Source organism: Chanodichthys erythropterus, chromosome 5, assembly GCF_024489055.1.
Source record: "Chanodichthys erythropterus isolate Z2021 chromosome 5, ASM2448905v1, whole genome shotgun sequence".
Lineage (NCBI taxonomy): Eukaryota > Metazoa > Chordata > Actinopteri > Cypriniformes > Xenocyprididae > Chanodichthys > Chanodichthys erythropterus.
In genome coordinates, this window is record NC_090225.1 from 25,029,684 (window position 1) to 25,056,398 (window position 26,715).

At 35.9% G+C, this 26,715-nt stretch overlaps 1 protein-coding gene across 1 annotated transcript in view; it reads left to right on the forward strand.

The window, feature by feature from the left end:
• Positions 1–26,715, forward strand: part of LOC137020177 (CUB and sushi domain-containing protein 1-like) — a 245,575-nt gene that overhangs the window by 184,415 nt on the left and 34,445 nt on the right. Inside the window, 13 exon segments of the mRNA XM_067385422.1 lie at positions 734–911; positions 2,594–2,739; positions 3,251–3,331; positions 3,428–3,541; positions 4,574–4,762; positions 5,702–5,848; positions 7,830–8,018; positions 12,237–12,422; positions 15,853–16,047; positions 20,710–20,883; positions 21,465–21,638; positions 22,963–23,155; positions 23,852–23,874. Coding sequence (XP_067241523.1) covers positions 734–911; positions 2,594–2,739; positions 3,251–3,331; positions 3,428–3,541; positions 4,574–4,762; positions 5,702–5,848; positions 7,830–8,018; positions 12,237–12,422; positions 15,853–16,047; positions 20,710–20,883; positions 21,465–21,638; positions 22,963–23,155; positions 23,852–23,874 — 1,989 coding nt within the window.

Sequence of the window (26,715 nt, forward strand, 5' to 3'; positions counted from 1 at the left end):
ATCAAAAATTCTCATACTTTTCAAGACTTACAAAGGTATTATCAGTACTCTCCCAAATGCCTTTTTAACTATGCTCTTTAACTGATGTGTTACTACTTTGTATTACTAGCACAATAAAAGCCATTGTGTTTTAGAACCATCTTTAAAACAGACTTTGAAGACCTGAACAGTGGAGACATAGGCTACTGGGAGCTGTTCTAAATTGTAGCCTTGATGATTAGCGTGGGTAGTGTAGTGTGAAAGCCGACCAGTCTATTATCGATTAGTCGCTCAACTTGTTCCTCCCAGGCTTCCGTTTGCAGGGAATCTGAACTGCAAAGACTATTGGGCATTTTCTTTCTTTCTTTCTTTTTCTTTCTTTCTTTCTTTCTTTCTTTCTTTCTTTCTTTCTTTCTTTCTTTCTTTCTTTCTTTCTTTCTTTCTTTCTTTCTTTCTTTCTTTCTTTCTTTCTTTCTCTCTCATCTGCAATTGAAACAGTACTCTCAGCTATACCCTTGTGAAAAATAAATTTACTAAAATGTATTTGAAATACATTTATTTTATGCTAAGTATACTACAAATGCATTTAAATATTTATGTACTTAATATAAAGACCCTGCAATTGTACCTTTGTATACTATTATTCCCCTAACATTCAGATTTTGCTGTATTCCCTGGTGTTTAATATTTGCTGTCATTCAGAAAGACAGATTACTAATGCAGTCATGTTTGAGTAATGTTTATTTGCACACAGCTCCCTGTGGCTACAACGTGACGGCTCCAAACGGCACCATTTTCTCTCCAGAGTACCCAAACGAGTACCCAGACTCTCAGGACTGCACTTGGCTCATCACCGTGCCTCATGGTCATGGAGTTTACATCAACTTCACCCTGCTCCAAACTGAGCCCGTGACTGACTATATCGCCGTCTGGTGAGCACAGCTCCATTTAACGAGTCGTTTGGCAAATATCAGACTGAGATGAGGACAAGGCAATTATTTAAGCTTGCAAACTATACTAATGCTGCTGTTGTTGTTGTACGTCAAGCAAATCGTTACGCAAATCAAGCTCCACTTTGTTAACAAATATTTGTAGTCTGTAGTCACTGTGCATAACAATATTTCAAGAAAAGTTCAATTGTCTTTGAAGTTGTGAAGCTTTTCACACAAAGCATTGGGGTAATTCTCAGAAAGAAAGAAAAGAAAGAAAGGTACATATGTATGATTTTTGCATCAAAGCATCCAAAAACCACTAAAACAACGTTATATATTATATTGCCTTGTATGCTTAGATTATACCAAATGTTTCCAACAGTAAAATATAGATAAATCCAGAGAAAGCATCAAAGTCAATAATCTCTGGTAGCGTCTAGCAAGCCACAGTTGTTTATTTTGCACATTTGTGCTGGACCACAATTATTCATTATTGTTTGCTGCGGGTTCTGTTGCTAAAGATAACCCCATAATGTGAAAATGTCTGTGGGGGTGGACACGACAATTCCCATGATTCTACACTCCGTCACTGTGTCATCAAGCTACGTCTTTGTTATTGTTTTGAGTAAGCAGCCTCTAGAGGTGAAAATTACTGTGCCTTTAATACTTTAATATGCCATTAACAATTATTAGCCTGACATTAATACAGGGGTATTAAGATGTTTTACTTTCTAAGTAATTACTGTGCTCTATATTATTGTAATGCAGTTTTTTAATAAAACTTTTTTTTTTAATAAAACTTTTTTTTTTAATTACTATATATATATATATATATATATATATATATATATATATATATATATATATGTGTGTGTATATATATATATATATATATATATATATATATATGTGTGTGTGTATATATATATATATATATATATATATATATATATATATATATATATATATATATATATATATATATATATATATATATATATATATATATATATATATATATATATATATATATATATATGTATATATGTGTGTGTGTATATATATTATATATTTATATATATATATATGTGTGTGTGTATATATATTATATATATATATATATATATATATATATATATGTGTGAATGTGTGTATGTGTGTGTGTGTGTATGTGTGTGTGTGTGTCCTATATTTGACCTTATTTCTAATATGGCCAGACATGTTTTTGACATGTTTCATAAAGAGTGACCCAATGATTTTTCATTTTAAACACCTTCATTTTTTTACTAAAGTTACAGACATAAATTAATGTAAATCTTGCTTTGTTAATAATACCAGAACACAGAGTAGAATGTTGTATTGAATATTTCTCGTGAATAATCTGAAATGGTACTAAGTTGATTAAAATAATATGGAAATACACATCTTCGCCGCTTTCCCAGCAATATCAGCTGTTAATCTTTAGAAGTCATTAAACAAGCGGACTAGTGTGTTAAGTCATCATTTTTGTTCAAGCTGGTCTGTAATGTAATGCTTTTATTCAAAAGTCAGCACAATCTCACTGTAACTTTTTAAGTAAATCAATTTTCGCAAACCACTTGGAATTTTGAGGCAATATTATGCCGTTTAATGGCAGGATCACAGGTTGTAATGTAATTTCAATGCATGTTTCCCTCTTCCAGGGACGGCCCAGAGCAAAGCTACCCGCAGCTGGGGATTTTCAGCGGCAACACAGCCCTCGAGTCAGCCTACAGCACTTTCAATCAGGTTCTTATCAAGTTCCACAGCGACTTCTCGACAAGTGGATTCTTTGTCCTCAATTTCCATGGTTAGTTTCTCCTTCAAATGAAAAATGTTGGCGCAGAAGTGCACTGCATACCGTAAAGTGCGGCTCGAAATATATTCAAAGCATGGGATTCAACTTGTTTTTATACACTAAGGAGGCATGACTGCTGCTTCTGATGACATCACGTTATTTCAGGAGATTAGAAGAGTCAAAAATAGAAGCTTCCTTTGGCCTCTTTGATATCAGTGTCAGCATGCAGGCATGTGTTGAGCAGCATAGGAAAATCGGAGTGTGAAAATGAAACAGTCTTTCATCTAAACTTCCAACTTTCATTCCAGAACAAGTCTGGCATATTTGTGAGTTATAGACGGGTGGCTTAAATACAACTTTTTATTCTTGAGAGGGCTCTCAGTATGTCGATTCATAGAACGATTCATTGTCACATGTTGTATTTGTAATTTATACTCTTGGTGGGTTGCTTTGTGTCATGTCATGCTTACATAGGTGAATAAAAAGCCAAATTGCTTCAGAATTTCTTTTTTCATTTTCTTAGCTTATCGGCTCAAGAAATGCCCTCCTCCCCCTATGGTTGAACAAGCAGAGATATTATGGGAAGACCAGGACTATGAAATTGGTAGGAACAGCTGGACAATTGTGAAAGAATATCAAAGACATGATGAAAAAAAAAAAAGTATTGAAAAATGTTGAATTCTTCTTACTGACCATGCAGGTGATATTGTGAGGTATCGATGCTTTCCTGGATTTACATTGGTTGGCAGCGATGAGGTTACCTGTAAGCTGAACTCTCACCTGCAGTTTGAGGGACCACCACCAGCATGTGAAGGTCAGTAAAGAAAAGACTCACAAAACCTGTTGAAATATGTGAGGTATATATTTCACAATCAAAATAAATTATATTTAGCAGAACAAAAAAATATATATTTTTAGTTTGTTATATTATTTTAACTTTATTTTTGCATTTTTAACTATTGAATGTAATGTAAAACTAATTATTCTGATTACTGTAATGTAATAATAATAATAATAATAATAATAATAAATTATTATTATAGCCCGAATATTCTAATACAATATTTTTGAAAAATGATGGAAAAGTGATGCTGCATGAAGCCTAAAACTTTACAATCATTCTATAAATATTGTTCCTCAAGGATATGAACATCTAGGATTTTTCCCCCTCCTTTTTTTTTTCATGGTAATACAGAAATAAAGCACTATATTACAGTAATGAGCATCTTTCTAATGGTAATTACAAAACACATAGTTTTTATTACATCCAAATAGTGTACTTCACTTAAAAAATTTAAAGACGGTCGGGGATCAGCAATCGGAAATAATAAGGATGCTGAATCATTAGTGTGATTCTTGTAATCAAAGCTTGTAAAAAATATAATCCATAAAAAGATGGCACCGAAGCACCAGAAGCAACATTGTTTTGTTGTATGGTAACAAATAGACAGTAGCCGACAGCTGTCTTGGGAGCAAGAGGAAAAAAGCATTCCAGTTATCCTTAGCAAAGCTTTCAGTTGTAAATTTGAGCCGTTTGGCTTGTCTGTACTTTCTGTACAATGCCATGAAGAAGCGATAGTTCTCCTAGTTTGTTTCCTCCACCCTCCCGCCCACAAGGCGGATTAACAAAAAGCTTCAACTCACTTTGTTGCTTCCTCAAACCAAGGCTCGCGGCCCCTGAGGTGAATGTAGGAGAAGCGCTGCGCATGTTAGAGAAAGTTTTTAAACTTTACTGTCTTTACTGGAATACTCTTGAGCTTGCATCTAGTGCTTTGTTAGTAGGATAACCACATTGCGATTTGCAATAATAACCATGATTCCTGTGAATGCTGTGTTTACCCTACAGCTCAGTGTCCTGCAAACGAGGAGCGATCTGCCTCCTCTGGTGTGATCCTGAGTCCGGGCTTCCCAAAAAACTACCCCAACTCCCAGACCTGCTCTTGGATCATAAGAGTGCAGCCTTCCTTCACCATCTCAATTTATGTGGAAATGTTCCAGAGCGAGAAGCAGTTTGACGAACTGGAGATTTTTGATGGTAGACTTTATTTATGTTTCCTCAGATGGAATGTTAATTCATCTATGCTTATCCTATGTATTGTTACTGGAGTGCCGGTGTGCAGCAAAACACACAATGTCCCCAATATTATATTATATTATATTATATTATATTATATTATATTATATTATATTATATTATATTATATTATATTATATTATATTATATTATATTATATTATATTATATTATATTATATTATATTATATTATATTATATTATATTATATTATATTATATTATATTATATTATATTATATTATATTATATTATATTATATTATATTATAACAAATAGTAAACAAAAACTACTATTTTTGGTAAGCTTTTTTACAATGTATTAAAACTAATATGTTTTCAAGGCTCATTTGTGACACATTTGACCAATTCATTAAAAAGTAAATTCACACTATTAAAAATTGGCAAAAAGTCAAGCCAAAAACTGAGATGATAAAAACAAAAAAGGCTGCTTGATAATTAAGAGGCATGCTTAACAGGTGATCTGCATTTGACTCAGAAATGCCAAATTTAGCACTCAGTTTTGAGCATCAATTTGAGCGATCCAAGCACTTCTATACAGACTGGAGAAGTTTTAAGAAACAACACATTGCTCAAGCTTCATAAATATATATTTTTATTAGGTGTTAGTGGGATTGACATTAATTGCTATTATTGTGTATGTCTGTTTTAGAGCATTTTTAGAGATCTTTAAGAAGCCAGCCAAGTGACAGGGATAAAAAGTTTTAATGTGAACTGGTACTAGGTGGAACTTGGATATGCTGTTTTGTTTGAAGTTGGTCCTTGGCTTAAAAAGTTGGCGAATTGCTGTTCCTTCTTAAGACCTCGTCTGTCTCATTGCCCAACAGATTCATGGTTTGCAATATTTAGCTTTACTTGTTTTTGTGATGTTTTATTTACCAGGGCCATCTGGACAGAGCCCGTTGTTGGTGGCTTTGAGTGGGAACCACTCCACACAATTGAATTTCACTAGCAAGACAAACCAGCTTTACCTCAGGTGGTCAACCGATCATGCAACTAGCAAGAAAGGCTTCAAAATACGCTACACAGGTTTGTTAAGCATATTTACAACTTTTCATATTTTACATTTTTAGGCATCCAGAAGTACTGTAGAGTCATTCTATACAACTTTAAAAAGAAAAAAAAAGAAAAAAAATCAAAGAAAGTACTTACTGAACAGAGAACCAGCAACACTTGTATAATGGAGAATCAAAGAATCAAAAGATCTTTACTCTTATTTCTGATGAAGGCATGTTCACTGGAAGGTGTTGGTGAATAAAAGACAGACTTTTTCTCTAGCTCCATTTGTTTGATTTTTTTTTTTTATTTATCTATTCCATATTTGACATGTCTAGACATCTTATTCAGGCTTTCATTTACAATTCTGTCTAGGTCGCCTGTTGGTACATTCAGTAGTATTTAGTAATGCGTGTGCTGGATTTATTCCTGACTTTTAGCCCTCCAAGGTTGTTGCTTTGGATCCAAATGGGTCAATAAGTGAGGAAGTCAGCCTTTTCTAAGTTAGCCCTCATTAGGCTAGAACCAGACACGTCCTACCTCCGGGGAGCCATTGGCAAGTCTGCTGTAATAGAGGTCAAAGATGCAGTAATGAATTTTGCTGAATAACTACCATGTCGTATTCTTCTGACCGACATTTCCACCAATGGCTAAACATGATATATGGGCCGCAAAGCCAGTGGCCATGATTACTTGGCATCTCTTCACCCATTCCTCTGCCTCTCTGTCAATGTTTCTTGCTCCCTCTGTTCATTTCAGTTGATCTTTCTAACATGCTGTGCCCTATGCAGGCCCATTATTCCAGTGTGTTGCCACATGTTTCCTGTTTATTGGATTTTATCAAGAGCAGACAGAAAGAGAAATGACTACATTGCTCAGAGGGATTGTGTTTTTGAAATCCCCTGAGTGGCTACTGTGTATTTAGATTCTTGAGCTGAAATAATCATAGGATGTAGGTATCACTTTTTGATAAATATAACACTTTTATCTCTACGAAACATCTTTCAGAAGCAACTTCAAGCCCTTGTTGTTTTTCCCGCCTTTCTTGGTCTGTTGGGCTTTCGGAAATTAGAATTCAGTGCCACATGAACATTTTTTTACGCTAGGTCTGGTTAATCACTCACAGCTAAGTCTAGACCTCTCAGCAGAGTTGGTGTGATGATGCATTTGATTTGATCTGTCTGAAGTGAGATTAAGCTTTGACATCCCTCGAGCTTCTGCTTTACTTTTTATGATGGGTAAACTTGTATTTGTGTCACATCAAAAACAAGATCTAATGATCTTTTCATAACCATCAAGCTGCATTTTCCCATTCATTTAATCTCAGAATCAAACTTAAACACAGTTTTAAAGACTACATGAAATCAGAATTTGAGATTTATGGCTTTTAGTCCATATCATCTAAATTGTCAAGCCATAAAATTTGACAAAATAACTTAGATCAACACATTTAAAATAAAAAATATGGATTACTCTTAGATATCAATTTTTGTCTAATAAAAAGCTTCTAGAGAAGTGGAGAACTGGTTTTGGTTCAATTTACATTGGCCACACAGTACTAAAACTAAAAAAGAAAAAAAAATCTCCTAAAAATCAAACATTGATTTTATTATTATTATTATTATTATTTTTCCATTTATCAAGCTACCAATTTAGGACAGTAAACACATTGTGGTTGGTACATACCATGTTCATCCGCTTTCCATTTGAAGCCATGTTCAGGGTTGCAAAGATTCCATGTGTAGTTTAGGTGAGGGTTTTTGAATGTCACTCACTGAAGGGATAAAAATAATATTACCACACACAAAAATCCAAACCATCACAAAAATCCACTGAAAGGTTGATCAAGGCCATGATTAGATCTTTATTATAGGATGTGTGATGCATGTTTTAACATGGATGAAAAAAAAAAAAGATTTGAAGTTTAATTTTTCAAGATTTCAATTGACGCTGACTGAAGAATCACCCTTAACATCATACTGTAATGAACTGTAAATGTTGTCGCCTCCCGCAGCTGCATACTGCAGTGTGAATGATCCACCCAAGAATGGAGGAGTCATCAATAGGGCGAGAGACCGGCCAGGCAGCAGACTCCAGTATTACTGCAACGCTGGCTATAGGCTCGTGGGTCACAGAAACGCCACATGCCGACTCCATCCCAATGGGCTTTACCAGTGGGACAATCCAGCTCCACTATGCCAAGGTAATTCACACTATTCAGAGACATTCACTGACTCAGTCCTCTCATTCAAATGTCTGGGAATTGCCTTGAAAAGGCAACCTGCCTCCTCGCGTATGACAAAATGTGTCATTCTGCGGGGCGCTCAAAGCACCTCCGCACGCCTCGACGAGAAGCCGCTTTTATTCCATTAAACACTTCCGTCGAGGACTGTGCAATGAGATCACGAGTGTCCTTTGTCCCAATGTCATAATGGGTGACTCTTCAGTCACGCTAAGACTAAGACAGAAATGTAATTGAATGCGTTTGATGTGTCATGGGTTCTCTTAATTTCATTGTTCATGCTTCCCTCTCTGCTCCTTGCTCTTTTATTGAGGTGCTAATTTTATCCTTCAGCCCACGTGGCGTTTTGTCTGCCCTTTCTCCTTTCGCACTGAGCCCTCGCGTCTTCTGTTCCAGAGCATTGTCAAAGAAAATGGTCTCTTTTGGAGGATTTCTGTGTGTTCATTAGCAAGACGAGTCATCTTTAGATCAGACGTGTATGTGCATATAAATAGTGAGCCAATGAACTGTATGTAGGTCTAATTGTTCCAGCTTTATTTGTGCAGGTTTAAGGCAGGTTATATAAGACGATTATAAGAATACTGCACTTTCCCTGAGTAATGTAGGGCCTAACATTTAAAAAAAATATATTTTTTTTTCTCTCTTTCTCTGTGAAAGGAGAGTGGTTGTATGGAAGCTTGTTTCCTCCACTGAATTACAAATAAAAAAAGGTAATTGTGACATTTTATCTTGCAATTCTGACTTTTAATTGCATGATATTAACTCACAGTTGCATGTTATAATGTCAGAATTTCGTGATAAAAAAGTTGCAACTGTGTGTTATAAAGTCAGAATTGTGAGATATAAACTTGCAATTCTGAGAAAAAAAGTCATTATTTTCTCCTCAGAATTAGACCTCTATAACTTGCAAATGCAAGTTTATATCTCGCAAATCTGACTTTATAACTCACAATTCGGAGAAAAAAGTCAGAATTGTGAGTATGGATGGGACTTTCACAATTGGGTGCCGATGTATTGTATTCGATAAGTATTGCGATTTGATGTTGCTGTTGAATTGAGATTTTCCCTTTTTTTAACACTAGACCATGGGAAACTGTTGAATCATACACTTATATGGACTGTACATGATATATAAGATGAGTCATATTTACAAAAACAATTCATCACATGTTTCTGCCACCTAGTGGTGAAACAATGTAACTGATAGTTGTTATTCAACACATTATTTATTCAAAGGGTAATTTACTCTATTTTGATCGCTATATATGAAGTATAAACTTTTATCCCAGAATTTATATGATAATTTGAACTATTGTATCACAGAAATAATGATACTATGAGGTTAAAAAGAATGTTTATGAAGCTGCTCCACACCTATAACAACTGCTCTCTCTGGTTCAGCAGCAGCGTGATTTGAATATTGCGATATGATTTTGTCAAAGGTTTATTAGACCGATGAATAATTGTTGTAATTTAAGAATAAGATCACGTGGGTGTTTGAATTGAGATTAATCGTGCAGCTCTGCAGTCTTATACTCTCTCTCTCTCAACATTGATATCTGACGCAAAGCGTATATGAGTAACGCGAAGGCTTTTCAATGCATTCATTTGACTTAGTGTTGCATTTTTCATTCATTTAAGTGCGGGTAATCTCATCGCTTTCTTGCATATCTTGATAGGGATATTAGGTTGCGTAACACTCATAGATAACACATTATGCCCTGTTTGAACAAAAGTGGGTAACTTCTTTCCTCCTCGTGTATATGCAAGGGCTAAAATAAAGCAATATAATATGAATTAATATCAATACTAGACTACAAAAAAAAAAAAAATAAATAAAATCTTAAAGAAAAAATTGTGATAGTTAGAAGACTGTTGTTATTTTCATTTTTAAACACTTGCAGTCTGTATAATTCATAAACACAACTTCATTCTTTATAAATCTCTCCCAACAGTGTGTAATGTTAGCTTTAGCCATGGAGCAAAACCTCAAACTCATTCAGAATCAAATGTAAACGTCCAAATAAATACTATACTTACGCAATTAGACATGCTGTATGATTAACACTTTGTAAAGATCCATTTTGAAGGTTATATTAGCTGTGTGAGCTTTGTTTATGCTGTTAAAGGCAAGCGTGAGCTCCAGGGGCGGGGAGTGTGAGCATTTAAAGGAGCCGCAGCCTAAATCGGCTCATATTTAATGATGCCCCAAAAATAGGCAGTTAAAAAAATGTATTTAAAAAACATCTATGGGGTATTTTGAGCTGAAACTTCACAGACACATTCCGGGGACACCTTAGACTTATATTACATCTTTTAATAGCACCTTTAAATTAAAAACATTAAATCAAATATAGTTATTCTATTTATAGGCAGTGTAGTATGTCATATATATTTCATGAAAGTTTGCTAATAGTTATCGTTATCTACCACCCAATGTCAAAAAAAAATGAGATAGATGGGCCATACAGTCAGGATATCAAAACTGCATCCCTGTTAGCAAACAGCTCTTATGCTGTATGTCATGAGCAGGTGCACTACCCAGTCTGCCACGGGTCAGAGCATTCTAGTAAATGCAAAGCTGCTCCTGACTGTTGCCCAAAAATATTTCCCAGGCCTCTGTTAAATTAGCATCTTTTAAGGACCTTTCAAAAAGACCTCTGCCAACGTTTCTATACATTCAACAGCAGAAAGAAGGAATCTCATTACACTTAATCACACAAAGGTAAATGACACTATTCCAAGGACTGGAGGTCACAGCACTAATATACTTTTACCATTGCACAGAGCTCTGAATAGGCCCCATTTGTAATGAAGGGCATCTAGAATGGGCGCTAATTAAGGCCAATAATTTCTTTAAGTGGTGGGAGCAATGCATGCAGTCTGCCAGTGGGTCAAACAGAGGTAGAGGAGGGCTCAGGGCTTGCTTTTTATTCAGAATGTGATCATTTTCAAAAGGAAGAGATTTAATTGGTCCCATTGGTTTTCTCTGAATGGTTGCTTGTGTGTGTCTGTTGTAGTTTTAAATACCTTTTTATTTCTTGCTAAAAAGAGTCAATTTCATATATGAATGGTTGCATGTAATAGAGGTCTGCTACACGACCCGTCAGGTTTTAAGCCGTGTTCAGGTCAGTTTTTCTGGTGACTTTTCAATAAGGTCCCATTAGTTAACATCAGTTGTTGCATTACAACTAACAATAGCAATATGTTTGTTATAGTATTTGTTCATCTTGTTTTATGTTAGTGCAAAAAAATGCAGCTGTTAGCTCATGTAAGCTCAGGACCATTAAATAATATTAAAAGATTAACTTTTGATTTTAATAATGTATTAGTAAATGTTGAATTTAACATAAAATGACTAAATTCTTTAAAAGCATGCACCCCCCCACACACACACACACCCATCGTTAACATATGGAACCTTATTGTAAAATGTTTTTCCACATATATAGAAATTAGAATTGGATTTCCATCAGGTTTGTAATCATTACAATTTGTGGTTTTACTATCTTCAAGTGTTCCTGCAAACCCCCTACTTCCAAGTTTGTGATTCATTAGTACGATGCCACGCATTCAGATCGGAAAAATAATATGGTCATTTTTAAAATATATTTTACATTTATTTCTGTATGCATTTTCTATCACATATTGATGCATGGTATCTAACAAAAAACATATTTGTGAATGCTAACTGTTAAATGTGAGTGATCAACTTTACATTTTATCACTCACCATGTCTTCTGTTTCAGCTTTTCACTTCACACTTCCACATTATAAAAAATCTACAAAACTATATAAAAAGCATACAAGAAAGAAAGAGACAAAAGAAAACAAGGATATTCAAATTCAGAATGTATCATTTTTTTAAAAAAAGAAAAAGAATGTAAATCAAATGGAGAGTGGTATATTTGGCCCATCTTGACCAATACTGTTCCAATTTATTTGAGTGCAGTTTTTAAGAAATTATTTTTGCGGGAGTTCCTGTGTTTTGTTCTGCTGATATAATGCTTGCAGCAGTGCATGTAGGCAGTAAACAGCAAAACAAGTCACTAGGTATTGAAAGAGTCTAAATATAATCTTGCTGAGTGGGTATTTTTATATACATTACTAACTGTTATATAAATACACTGTATAGCGTATATATTGCGCATAAAAATGCTGTTTGTTTCTGATTGGCAGCTGTATCTTGCGGAGTGCCAGAGTCTCCTGCTAACGGATCGTTCCACGGCTTCCAGTACACGGTGGGCAGTAAAGTGCAGTATCAGTGTGAGGAGGGATACAGGCCCGACGCAAGCAGCCTGCTCACCGCCGTCTGCCTGGAGGATGGCACCTGGAGCAACGTGGCACATCCTTCCCGCTGTTTACGTGAGCAAATCAAGACCTCTGTTTCTATGCCAACAGCATGTTAAAATCTACTGCCTCATTGAACCGCCACAGTCAGCCGCTTTCTCGCTCGTTTCCCCCTCTGAGAGTATTGTAGGGCAGGTAATTGGCAAAATTAACAATAATGACTTGATTTTTTGTGGTTTGGCAACTCAAACAAGACAAATGGTATGATGTGGCATCTCCCTCCTCTCACCTGAATTACCATTAGCCCACAAAGCCGACCAAAGAGCCCACAGCCAAATAACCGTGTATTATGCATTCAGAGGTCATCATCGACAGGAAGGAGAAAGGATGAGGCTTCTGCCCTGCTACATAACACTATGTCAAGGTGTTCTTTCATTCTAAAGCTTTCAGATGATAGCATGACACATCCACGGTGTCTGAGACTAGCTGCAAGCTACAGATCTCGAGCTGTATCTTGTGTTTATAATTATCTAAACAAGTGCGAGCTGAGGGATGTGAAGCCTTTGTCATGTAGAACATGGAGAGGGAACATAATGTGAGAGAGAAAGTGAGGGAAAGATGTTTTGTTCTACTTAAGATCTTGTTTAGTATACCTGACCTAGCTTGCAGTCTTTTTCCCCCCTCAAAATTAGATGCGCCCGCACCAAATTAAGCTTCCTTTGAATCTGAGCTATGCACTGTGCTGTTCAATCAAAGGACCATCTGTTCCATGCTGGCTCCAATATTGTTACTCTGAAACCTTATGTTTTCACTTCAGTTTTTATCCACCTTTATATAAATACACATTCAAGACAAATTCACATCAATAACATTTGAATGTGTTAACGAAATTAAAAGAAAGCTAAGCCTAGGTTGACTTACAAAGAGCAAAAACGCTTTCAAAAGTTATTTTTGTTTGAACGGTCCAACATATTCAACCAGTGGTGTGAGTTTGAGGCAGGACGACCCCCTTTTTTTAGAACAACAGATAATGGGAAGTGTGTAATTTCACCCAAAATTTACAAACTATCTTTAATATATGACACAGTAGCTGAGTTTACATGGACCCTAATAATCCTTTTGTAATGGGACTAGTTGCACAGTCAGAAATTAAAAAGTCACATGTTACTACGTCAGTCAGAATGAGTTGGCTAAATCTGACTGAAATTTCATAAGGGTGGTTTAAACCTTTTCTAATTATTTATTATTATTATCTATATTATTATTTTTCTAATAATACCCGGATTTTGCCGTGTTCACACTGCAGGATCTAGGAATGATTTTAGGTCTAGGAACTCCTTTTGGAGGAACTAAATTAGCTTCTACTTCATAGTAGGGTCTAAACAAGCTCTATAGGAACTATCAGTTATGTGAGTGTACGTTGATTGTTCAAACGCATGTCAAACACCGGCACCTGACATTTTTAAAAAGCTGTGTAAACATAATTACTTCACAAAAATGGAAAACAGCGAAAACGGCATTTACCTGTTGTCTGCAGGTGTTGTGTTCGTTTCTCTGCCTCGATACTTAAAGTTGTCATAGGAGATTTTGTCCCACTTTTTGCTCTTTCAGTCGCGTAGATTATACGTTTAATTTCCATCTCCGTTATCACGAAACCCACGACAGACAACAAACAGCTCCAATCATTGCATCCTTTATTCACTGGTTTTAGCGTTTGTAAATGCCTAGAACTGCCTAGTTTGTAAATTTCCTAGAACTTAGTTCCAAGAACTATTCGGTGCGGAAGCCCCTGTAGTGTCAAAAAGTTCAAAGTTCTAAAATTCTCATTCCACTTATCATCTGTGATGTGCTGCAGGACAATGTCATCTCAGCAATCCTTTCTTCGGACTCTCATCCATCTCTCAGCCTTGTTTTGGGCACAGGAAGAAGCGTTTTTAATGTTTGATACATATGAGCAGAAATGCACAAAGCTTAATGTGCTCGTCGTCTCCTAATCAAGACCTGAAATAGATAAATATGAAGTCTGCTTTTTAAAACAAAGAAAAGAAGTGATGGCAGGATTATGGTTAGTATGCGGCAACATCGGGAAACTCATGCATATTTGTTAGGGGTGCAATGATACACTCATGTCACAATTCAATACAAACTGCGATACTGAACTCACGATACTAATCATGGTTTTTTAAGCCAAAATAAAAAAAAGAGAGTTTATTACTTTATTATTATTAAAATTATTTTATTATTATCAGGACCTACAAATATTTCTCCATTGCATTATTGCACATTATATTCAACATTATATATATAGTAGTTTATTGTAGTAATGTCACGGAAACTCCATAAACTTTTTTTTTTCCTCACCCAGTACTGGCGCTTTCAATGCAGGCATTCGTTGGATCTTACACAGACAAGCCGTACACGCACAGACTCTCCCGGTGCTTGATATGTACTGCCTCTCCCTCTATTAATGCACCATACTTAAAATAATAAACAATACATAATGCTTTGAATAATCATACTACTTAGTTATTTAAGTAACTAAAATGTTTGTGATTTTTACTTTGAGGAGTTCTGGCAGTGCGTGTGCTTCAGGTGATCAATGCAATGAATCACAGAAAAGAAATCAATCACAATTGCAAGAAAGCATGTCAAAATGACTATTCTCAAACTGTAAATGGTTAGCTCATCCAAAAATTTAAATTCTGCATTTACTTATGTTGTTTCCGTGCATCACGCAAGCATTTGAATGTCCGAGCATACTACAGTATGCACGTTGTTGTATATCTGTTCATCATATAAAGCCATTGTGACATGGATTTGGATTAGACCACTCGATTGATTATTTTTATGATACCTTTATGTCATTTTTTGGGATCTTTTAAGTTTTAGAGTAATGGACTTTAAATGGAGGGACAGAAAACTCTCAGGTTTCATAAAAAAATATCTTCATTTGTGTTTGGAAGTTGAACGAAAATCTTATAGGTTTCTAATGACTTGAGGGTGAGTACATGATGATAGAATTTACATTTTTGTGTGAATTACACCTTATAAATACAGTAAGCTGAGCCTTGGATAAAATCTATTTCTTACATCAACAATACATATCGTCACATTTTTAAATCGTGATATCTCGATATAACGGTGTATTGTTACACCCCTAATATCCAGTATACTTGTGGCATAAACCCACACATCAACCCGATCACTTTATTTAGCGTTCATGTTCAGATTCATCAATCGGAATGATTTCATGATTCAAATTTCATTCAATTAAATTCAATTAAAGTGATATTTTAGTTTAATATAATTTCCGGCATCTCAAGAAGCCTTTATATCAAAACTTTTTTTTAGGTCATGATAAACATAAATTCAGACAAGTGCATCCAAACTTTTCATTGGTATTGTATGTCTATCCCATAAATCCTGTAAGCTCTAGTTATTCCTTTTCCAGGACCTACAAGGTCATGGTTTTCCATTAATGTGTTTTTTGCCTTCTGTCCTGCAGCGGTTCAGTGCCCTAACATTGAGAGCATGCTCTCAGAACACATGGTGTGGCGTCTCATCTCGGGCTCGCTGAATGTGTTTGGCGCACGAATAATGTTGAGCTGCTCCGCCGGCTACTATCTAGGGGGCAGGAGGACCATCAAGTGCTTAGCTAATGCAACATGGGAAGGGCTGGAGGAGAAGTCCACCTGCAAGAGTAAGAATGCTTTTACTCAAACACAACATGTACATTTACAGAGATAGATGCATTTTATGATCCTTTTTTTTTAGCTGTATAAATCATCATCCACTTTCATTGTATGGAAAAAGAAGCTCTGTCTATCATCTTTTGTGTTTCATAGAAGAAAGAAAATCACATGAAAGTGCATAATTGTTGATAACATTTCCATTTTGGTCTGAACTATTCCTTTAAGAAGACCCCACAAAAAGCACAATTGAATTCCAAATTCTACTCTTGGGATTTCACGAAAAGATCAGTTTGTTAATTACCAAACAGCGTCCATTGTGAGCTAATGAAACAAATTCATTAGGGTAGCTAATATGTCTGAAATCTGGCCGCTCTCTATACCACATCTCGTTTATTTCTCCACTGATCCAAGCGTAATCCTCTGGATTTAGCATGCACGCACAAGACGCCATCCACTGCTTAGTCAGTTCTGATCGTGGCCCGGTTTCCACCACAGGGATAGGCTATGCAAACAGTATCATGGTGATTAAGTCTTCGGTGAAAAATGCTTTAACTAATTCCAGGTCAGAGAGCAAATGTAAATATTCTAATCAGAGGCAGCTTAATATTTAATGTGTTTATGCAACACGGTGAGTAAGTTGTTAATGAAAGGAACAGATGCAAACAGCTGGGACTTAAATTGTAATTTGACTTCTTAGTATGTTGTAAAAATAAATGTGTGTGGGTTGTATGACTAGTCCATGCACCTAAAAATTCATTAATGCTATTTGCTAAGGCAACCATCACTATTGCTATTGTTCACACTCAGGGTTATTGGATTTGAACAAACCCCTTACCCTACATATGAAACTAAGTTCTCATGTAATTAATCCTGCCCTGTTTGAGCTATGGACATGAATAAAATCTCAAATCGTGCTTGTGATTGTTGAAGAGAGACATTAAGTGATCAGAAACACCTTAGCAATCGTATACCAAAGTAAAACTCCCTAAAACCATGGTAAAAGTTATACATGGCCAATTTCCACTCATATTTCCTTCGGAAAAGGTAAGAATCTAGTTCATTTCATCATTATGAAAATAAAACATATAACATCTGTTTAATTTTATAACATGAAAGTAAGGTTAATAATATAACTTAGAGAACAAAATGTTCAGTTTTACTCAAATTAGGGTGATGCAAAAATGAGTACATCCCACTGAAAGTCTCTGGAACAAAGCTAAATTTTAGAATACAAATTCAAAGTCTAATTTCACAAGAATTCAACCACAGGTGAGTTTAATTATTCATTACACAGGTGTCCAGCAGACAGTTGACTATAAAAGGTTGTTAAAACCCCTTCCCATTTCATGCTCTCAGCAATGGACCACATGGAAGAGAAATGTCACAAGACCTGAGAAAGAAAATAATTTCTTTACACCAGAAAGGTGAAGGCAACCAGAAGATCAGCAAAGCTTTACTTATCAGTCAGAATACTGTATTTTTTTTTATTAAGTAAGTAAATATTACAAAAATATTTTTGTAATATTTACAAAAAAAATATTTTTTTGAAGTAAAAAATATTTTACTTCAATTTTTTTTTTTTTTTTTTTTTTGATCGAACTGCAACCATCTTACAGAGACATCCACGGAAGTTAACACCTTGACAGGAGCATTTTCTGATGAGAAGGGTTGAAGAGAATCAGCATGCATGTTCACTGCAGTTATCTAAAGAAGTAGAAAGCCAAACTGGGGTGACTATTTCCTGTGACACAATATGGCGTACACTGCAGAGGAATGGCATGCATGGGTGCCGTCCACGGAAAAAGCCTTTCCTAAAGCCCAGGCACAAAAAAGCCTGCCTAGAGTTTGCACCAGAAGATACTACCATCACTCCATGCCTTTGGTCGTCGTGCACTTTTCCAACATGACAATGATCTTAAACACACATCTAAGGCCACTGTTGGATTTCTGAAGAAGAACAGGGTGAAAGTGATTCAGTGGCTCCTGATCTGAACCCAATCGAACACCTATGGGCAATTCTGAAGAGACAAGTTGAGCATCACTCTCCATCCAGCATCCAGTCTCTAAAAGAGGTCATTCTTGATGAATGAAAAAAGATAGATGTTGCAAAATGTCGCCAACTTGTTCATCCCATGCCTAGAAGATTTGGTGCTGTCATTACAAATCATGGAGACCATACAAAGTACTGGATGTAGTAGTTTTTGTTGTGGAGTGTACTCATTTTTGCATCACCCTAATTTGAGTAAAACTGAAAAATGTGTAATCGAAGTTATATTATTAACCTTACTTTCATGTTATAAGTTAAACAGATGTTATATTAAACTTAGTCTTGTCAACATTTTGGAAATTATTTTTGTGTTCATTGAGATATTGTTTAAAATGTTAATTTTCAAAGGAGGTGTACTCAAATTACGCTTTGCACTGTGTATATATATACAGCGTCAGCCAATACTGAGCCAGCGTTCTGACACAGAACCTGGAAGCGCTGAATGTAAACAGTGCAGGAGAAGATATTGTTGAATAAAGTCGTTATTTTGCGCATAAAACTATTCTCGTCGCTTCATAAAATTTAGATTGAAGCGCTGCAGTCACGTGGACTATGTCTTTAGTACCTTTCTGAACCTTGAAAGTGGTGATTATATTGCTGTCTATGGATGAGTCATATACCTCTCGGATTTCATCAAAAAATATCTTAATTTGTGTTCTGAAGATGAACAAAGGTCTTACGGGTTTGGAATGACATGAGGGTAGGGATGCACCGATACCAGTATCGGCATCAGGCCCGATACCAAGCTCATGTATGTGTACTCGTACACGTACTCGTAAAAATACCCCCGATACCAAAGACCGATACCTCACGTGATGTAACTGACAGAATCTTCCGTGCACAAAGACACCGGCGGCAGCAGCAGAAACAATGTCAGCCTCAGGGGTGTGGAAATACTTCAAAATTAATGATGACAACACACACATTGTGAACTGCATGCTTTCAATCACAATTCGTTATCGATTAGTGAAGGCGCTGAATGACCAGAAGTTCGCTCTCCATAAAGCACTCTATTTCTTGCGCGTGATCCCAGTTCTCTCAGACAGAGCGTGATCAGTTCTCCCCGAACCTGAATGGTCAAATGCACACATAGTTGTCAAAATTGTGTGGTGTATCTCGGTTATGGCTTAAGGGGATGTAAATATTTGGGTGAAAACAGGATATGTGTCAGTATCCATGGATTCGGTTTTAAAGGGACCGTAGCCTATATTTGTCATTAATGTTAATAAAACAACAAAATATGTTAAATAAATGTATACATGGTAAATAAACCTACTGTATCTGAAAAACAAGTTTATTTAATCTGTATCTCTATAGTATTTGTTGTATTGTTTGTAAATTTCTTTTTATATATAAACAAATTATGTATATTGGTAATTATGCCCTTTGAAGGTTATTGAACACTGTGAAAATTTTGTTCCTTAAGTTTGTGACAAGCACATACAAATTATTACTTTTTTCATTAGAGTAATAATAAAGAAGCTGTCCTACATTCATTATTCTCACTGTGTTGTGCTTGGAAAACTGCAACATCAACAAAAAAAAAAAAAAGAGAGAGAGAGAGAGAGAGAGCGAAAATAATAAATGTATAGGCATCGATATTGGTATTGGTATCGGTACTCGTACTCGGTCCTTAAAAAATGGTATCATGCATCCCTACATGAGGGTGAGTAATTAATGACATAATTTTCATTTTTGGCTGAAATAACCCTTTAACATGAACTAGCAATGAACAATAATTCTACTGCATTTAATATTTTTTGTTAATTTCAACATTTACTAATACATTTTTTAAATCAAAAGTTATATTTGTTAACACAAGTTAATGCACTTGGAACTGAACAAGCAATGAACATATGTATTTATATTAACTAACATTAACAAAATTGGTAACACTTTAGTTTAGGATACAATTCTCACTTTTAACTAGTTGCTTATTAGCTTGCATATTAGTAGGATGTTGGCTGTTTATTAGCACTTGCATGTGCATATGTTTATTAGTACTTACACTGCATGACCATATTCAACATCCTTAATCCTACCCAATACCTAAACGTAACAACTACCTTACTATTAATAAGCAGTAATTAGGAGATAATTAAGGCAAAAGTCGTAGTTAATAGTTAGTTATGGTGAGAATTGGACCCTAATCTAAAGTGTGACCCACATGGGATTGTAAAGTGTTACCCAAAAGTGTTACTGCTCAATGAAATGGCTTTTAATTGTTAACAATTAAAATGGTTTCTATATTTTGCAAACAGTTGTTGAAGAGCATTTATTATTTTATGGCCTTGTATTACATGGAAAATGTATACTTCTAAAAGTAAGTTTGTCACACTATTTTGTGTGATTCATCTTTGTTCTATCATCATTGTTTCAGTGTGAGAAAACATTAGTAATAAAGAGTAAATGTGTCCAAACTTTTGACTAGTGTACTTCTGTTACCTCAGAAACGTGCACTATTATATAAACATATCTGGTTTGCTTTTAGCCATGCCCCTTTCACCTCCCCATTACCTGGTAGTCACTATAAGAGTGGCATTTTGTGTCCATCATCAATGTGACCTTTTTTCAGATAAAATGGCATTTGTATTCAAGATATTGTACTGACTATTTCCTCCAGTCATTTCCTGTGGGGAGCTTCCATCCCCTGCTAATGGCAAGAAGATGGGCACCCTGACTACCTATGGCGCCACAGCTATCTTCATGTGTAACACAGGGTACACTTTAGTGGGCTCACACGTGAGGGAGTGTCAGGCTAACGGTCTCTGGAGTGGAGTTGAGACCAAATGTCTGGGTAAGAAGCGTCTTTCAGCTAGGCTTCTGTGATTGGATGTTATTTATTACTGAATCATTCATGTGTAGAGATAAAGAGGTCTGTATACTGGAGGGAAAGACTGAGGCTTTCCTATGCTATTATGCTTGTATAGTTCTAGTTTTTGTACAGCACTAAAAACAATACGTTTCCATAAGAAGAACATATTCCTGGATCAAGATCCCTTGTTTTTGTCAGAACAATATTCCCAAACTCACATGTTTGTATAGCCAATATTGATTTATGACATCTGTAGTGCTAGATAATACTGGAAAAAGGGAAAATTCTTGAACTAGCAGTGAGTGCAGCTAAACTGAGATATGCCACTGTCTGACGATCGGTGCTGACCCTCAGACACATCACCTGCTGCTTGACCAAACAGCACGGAGGGCATTTCATCAAAATGTCAAGCAGTGATTGCCGGAGTGCTCTCTCGAAATAGCTCTGATGTGTCTGTGCTTCACGCCCTGTAAAACTCATAGTTTGAATTTGTGTTTGTTTAGTAACAAGATTATATTTTCATGGGACGTTTGTTGATTATGATGTCTTTAAATGTTTTTCAGCTGGTCATTGTGATTCTCCGGATCCAATTGTTAACGGCCACATCAGTGGTGATGGATCCAGTTATAGGGACACAGTCGTGTATCAGTGCAACCTGGGTTTTCGGCTCATAGGGACTTCAGTTCGTATCTGCCAACAAGACCACAGGTGGTCAGGGCAAGCACCTGTGTGTGTTCGTAAGTGACTTTTAACACATTTTATTTTTTTATGAATCACTTTTATAATAGATCTGTCAATTGATTGATTTATTCTTTTTCTTTTTTCTTTTTTTTTTCTTTTTGTCAATTATTTACAATAAAGTCGAGTCAAATTTATTTATATAGCACTTTTCACAATACACATTGTTTCAAAGCAGATTTACAGGTTAATAGTATCTTAATATCTTCATGCCTTATAGTTGCAGTTAGCAGCTTAGAGCTAGGCAATAATATAGTTTACATCTTGCAACAATACAAGCATTTAAGCAGTTGTACATTATTGTTTTATGTATATTATAAAATAAATAAAAAATAAATAAGAGAAAGATAAACTTTGTATACCGAATTATGTTTAGACAGTCATCCACAATCTCAAATAAGAGGACTATATAAAATAGATGAATAGAGAAAATGGAAATTGAAAGAAAATATTCAGTGGTTGAAAACTGTTAAAATAACTTTTACTATGAAACAAATGCAAATCTGAACATATAAAGAATGCATGTTCTGCCTTCTCCGGGAGAGAGTTAGATGGAGAAGCATCATATCGTACAAGGTTTAAAACATTTAAATAGACACATTAAATAGTAGAAAATGTGTATGATGTAGTATTTTATAACTCTTTCAAAGTCCTTTACTTTCTGCGGAATTGCAGCGGGCTCATTTTATTCATAAGTTTTACACTCATTCACTTCACACATTCATTATTGTGTAGTGATTTTATGTTATGTATAATATCATGATATGCTATCCCCTGGCTCACCTAGCAAACACAAGGAATGAATGATTCTGCCGAATATTTTTCCTGAATATTTTATTCATTTTGAAGTCATTATCCATGCCTTTCCGAATAAGGTATTCAACTTTTGATCAGGCACATCCCTAGTATGTATGCAGGTAAAGTAAGATGTACTATGTATACAACTTTTTATATAAGGATGGGCAATGATATAGTTTACATATTTCAACGATATACAACCAAGCAGTTGAGATTTGCTGTTACTACTAATGTGAGTGTACTGTATGAATGCAGGTAAGGTTGGATATACTTATAGTAGATATATATCTCATTATTAATTATTATTTAATGTTTTTATCTGTTGACATTGATTAATCAACAAGGCATTGCATTATTTGCAGAAGAAAGCATTGTTATTTTTGTAATTAATATTTTAATTACAATCATTTTATTGACAACCCTACTTCATAACAAAAAATGTCTGTAATGTAACTTCACCGTATGCACAAGCCCTATCAGCAGCTTCACAAAGGAAGTGATTGATTGTTCTCCTTTTCTTAACAGCCATAACCTGCGGCCATCCTGGAAACCCTGCAAACGGTCGGACAAATGGCAGCGAGTTTAATCTTAACGACGTGGTCAACTTCACCTGCAACACAGGGTATTTGTTACACGGTGCATCCAGAGCGCAGTGTCGCATGAACGGGCAGTGGAGCAACCCTCTTCCTGTGTGCAAGGGTATGAACCTTACAAGAAACTGGATTTTACTGTATATCAAATGCTTTCAGGCAGCCTGTCCCTTGTTGAGAATCTCAACAGAGACACAGCCTTGAACACCATCTTGTTATGCGAGAAGCTCCTTAGTAAGGCTGTTTAACACCCACAGCTCATGGGCTTAGCTTTAACAGAGCGAAACCAGCATCTGTGCTCAGCAGTCTGAGTCAGCCAGTGAATGACAAGAAGCAATGTGCAAATAATTCTCTGTGTGTCATTTCCCATCTTGAAGTGTTGATTTGAAAGTCAAATGGGTCTGCAGCAACCCGTGTGACATTGTGGGATGCTTTCTGACATTAAGTAGGAGTAACCGTGCACATCTTGTCACTTTAATGATTAATTAATGTGCGAAGGAAGTTGTTGATGGTGGCCTGGTAAAATTGAATCGTGACGGCAAATGGAGGCAGGTCAACGCATCTAAGATGGACAATTCCCCACTGGCACAAGTAGAGCTCAGGGACAAAGCACTCAGCAGAAAGAAAAGCTGACATGCCTCTGAGTAAATGCATTGTTCCATAAAACAAGTCCAAAATTGGGTTGATGTTAGCTTTGTCTTTTTGCCAGTATTTTGCTGTGTTGTTGTCCAGTTTAATAGCTTTGACAAAAACCACGAATTTATTACACTAGTAGGAAAAGAGGTAGGCTAATTGTATTATTGGAATGAATGTAAGTTGTCATTAAAAAAAAACAAAAAAAACAAATGTAAAATTGCCATATCCAGTTGTTAAAAAAGTTGGCATACACAAACGAAACAGGCAGTGTTGGGGAGTAGCTACAAGTAGCAACACTACTAGCTTAACTACATTTTAACTACAAGCTACTTTTAAAACAGTGTCGGTTTTCTAGTAGCTAACTACTTTTTCCAGCAAGTAGCAGTGTAGCGCGACCAAAACAAATATTCAGTAAGGCCTATTTGTAACAATGTCATTATTAAAAAAGGTAGCTTCAATATAACTAGCTACTTTCTGATAGTAACTTGTAATGTAGCTAACTACTTTTTCAGAAGGGTAGCTTGAATGTAACTTAACTACTTTAACTTATGAGTAGCTTGTGGCTTGTCAGGGTAGCTTCCCCAGCCCTGGAAACAGGTAGTGTAGAATTGTCATATACAACCGAAAGGTAGGATTCTAATATACAATTTTGGTTACACTTTATTTTGATGGTCCACTTTAGACATACTGTTGAATATAAGTAACACTGCACCTACATGTCAATTAAGTCTCATTAGAGCATTAGTAGACTGTCTGCTTAATATCTTCTAACACTTTATTGTTATGGTCCCTCAACAGACATTCTACTGACTTTGCAAGTACATGTCAACCTATTCTACTAACCCTAACCCCTAATTCTACTAATACTCAACTAAGGCCCTGTTTACACTAGTGCATTTCAGTTTTAAAATGGTGTTTTAAAATGAAAACGATCCTTGTCTATACTGCCATTTCCACTGTGTTTCAGAAACTATCTCCGTCCACACTACTCGACTGAAAACGCATGTCACATGACCGTCCATGCATACTGGGCACATACAAGTGTAAACAGTTGCCTCTTTGCATGTAGGCAGCTGCAGTATTATAAAATGCAGAGTTTAAATGAACAATGGCTGCTAAAAAGGACCACAAAGTCAGCAAAGCATGCAGTTCCGTCTCCGTGTTATTATGTAGGGTAAGCCTAAGCTGATCGTAGAACAATAGCCACTGACGGTCCCTACGATTAACTTAGGCTTACAATGCTTTTGGGAAACGCATCCCTGGTCAGTTATTATCGTGTTCTGGTAGCGTAATGTGGGCAGCCTCGCCATCCTTTTTAAAAGTCTGGTCCATTTACATTGAAACGCAACTCCGGAGTTTTCAAACTAAAATGGGGTCTGCAGCGTTTTTGAAAGTCTCAAAGAGTTGTAGTAGTGTAGACGACAGGTGTAACCGTAGAAAAAGTTGTGTTTTAAAATGAAAAATCACTAGCATAAACAGCGCCTAATTCTCTACTGAGAGTTAGTTGACATTTAGGTGCAACGTTACTTATAGTCAAAGAATGTCTAAAGGGGACCATCAAAATAAAGTGTAACCAAAATTGTAAAAAGGTAGAACTGTCATATACAATAACTCTTACTACAAATACTAGAATACTTTTAATACACACACGTTTAATATACTTACAAAAGGAACTGACACATGAGAAAAGTTGCATTGGCATATGAAATTTAAAAAGGTAGAATTATTTAAAAAAAAAAAAACAGAATTATCATAATGTACAATCATAAAAAAAGTGTCACAAACAATAAAAAAATAAAAACAGAATTGTCACAAGCAATTTTTATTGTTTTCCAGCTATCAACCATGTGACAATTATAAGCCTTATTCTTATACTGAGCTGTATCCCTCTGATAAGACTTTTTTTCAAGAGGCGCCCAGATCAAATCCCGATGTCTCTAAAGTAAAACAACACACCAAAAACAGGTGCCAATTATCAACTTTTTAGCTGCTTGTCCACCCACTTTTTCTCTCCCAGGGGGCTTAATTGAGTGCCGAGACATTGACAGCTGCCACCGAGGCAAGGCAGTCTGGTTTGTTTCCCCTGGACATGGCCTCAACTTCCGTCTTTTTTTTTTCTTTCTTTTTAAATTACGAAGGGCAGTAACTGAATTTGTAACTGCATGGCCAACACAGCCTGCCAGCCAAGAACAGCATGTACCTGATTCAAGTACAGAAAAATGTAATATGACCACATCTGTCAAAATCTGTCAAGACAGCCTAGAAAGAATCTGCTTCATGTGTAAAATAATGTTGACTGCGTGAACAGATATGTCAACTTTGGATCAGAATGCACTCACAATGCACTCCAAGTAGGACTGCACAATTAATCAAATTTCTAATCATGATTACGATTACGGATGCCACGATTTTGTAATCGTTCAAAGGCGTGATTACAAGGAAAAATATCCACTTACATTATTCTGCGTGTTTAAGAGGTGTGTTATGAGCATGTCACGTTACGAGAGGCGAATCACGACTACTTCAGAGTGCAAAAGGTCTAACCCAGCAAAAAGGAGCTACCAGTGACGCAGGTGTACGCTGATATGTCGAACGCAAGCAACACATCAGCACCAGCCATTTTTAAAAACCTGTGTGCAAAGCCTATATATTTACTCCACGAACTAACTCTACAAACATGGGAAACAGTGATAGATGGACCTCTGAATCATATGCTAAGGAGAAAATCCAGTGCGACTTTAAGCAGACCAAGCAAAACATGATTATGTATGTCTGCTAAGCTAGTGACATTGGGCATCAACCACACGGGCACGGCAAAAGCTAATACTGTTTCATATACCGTCTACTTTCTTTGTATAACAGTTCTATATAATAACATATTAGACAGGAATTAAACTGTCTACTCTGTTAAACAGATCGTAAACTAATGAAGACGGAGAATGAGAGCATTGTGAGCTCAGGATCTGTCTGAACTGTTCTCAGCGCCGTCAAAATAAAAGTCCACTGCTTCATCAAAATAAAAGTAACTACAACAAATGCATTTTACGTCACT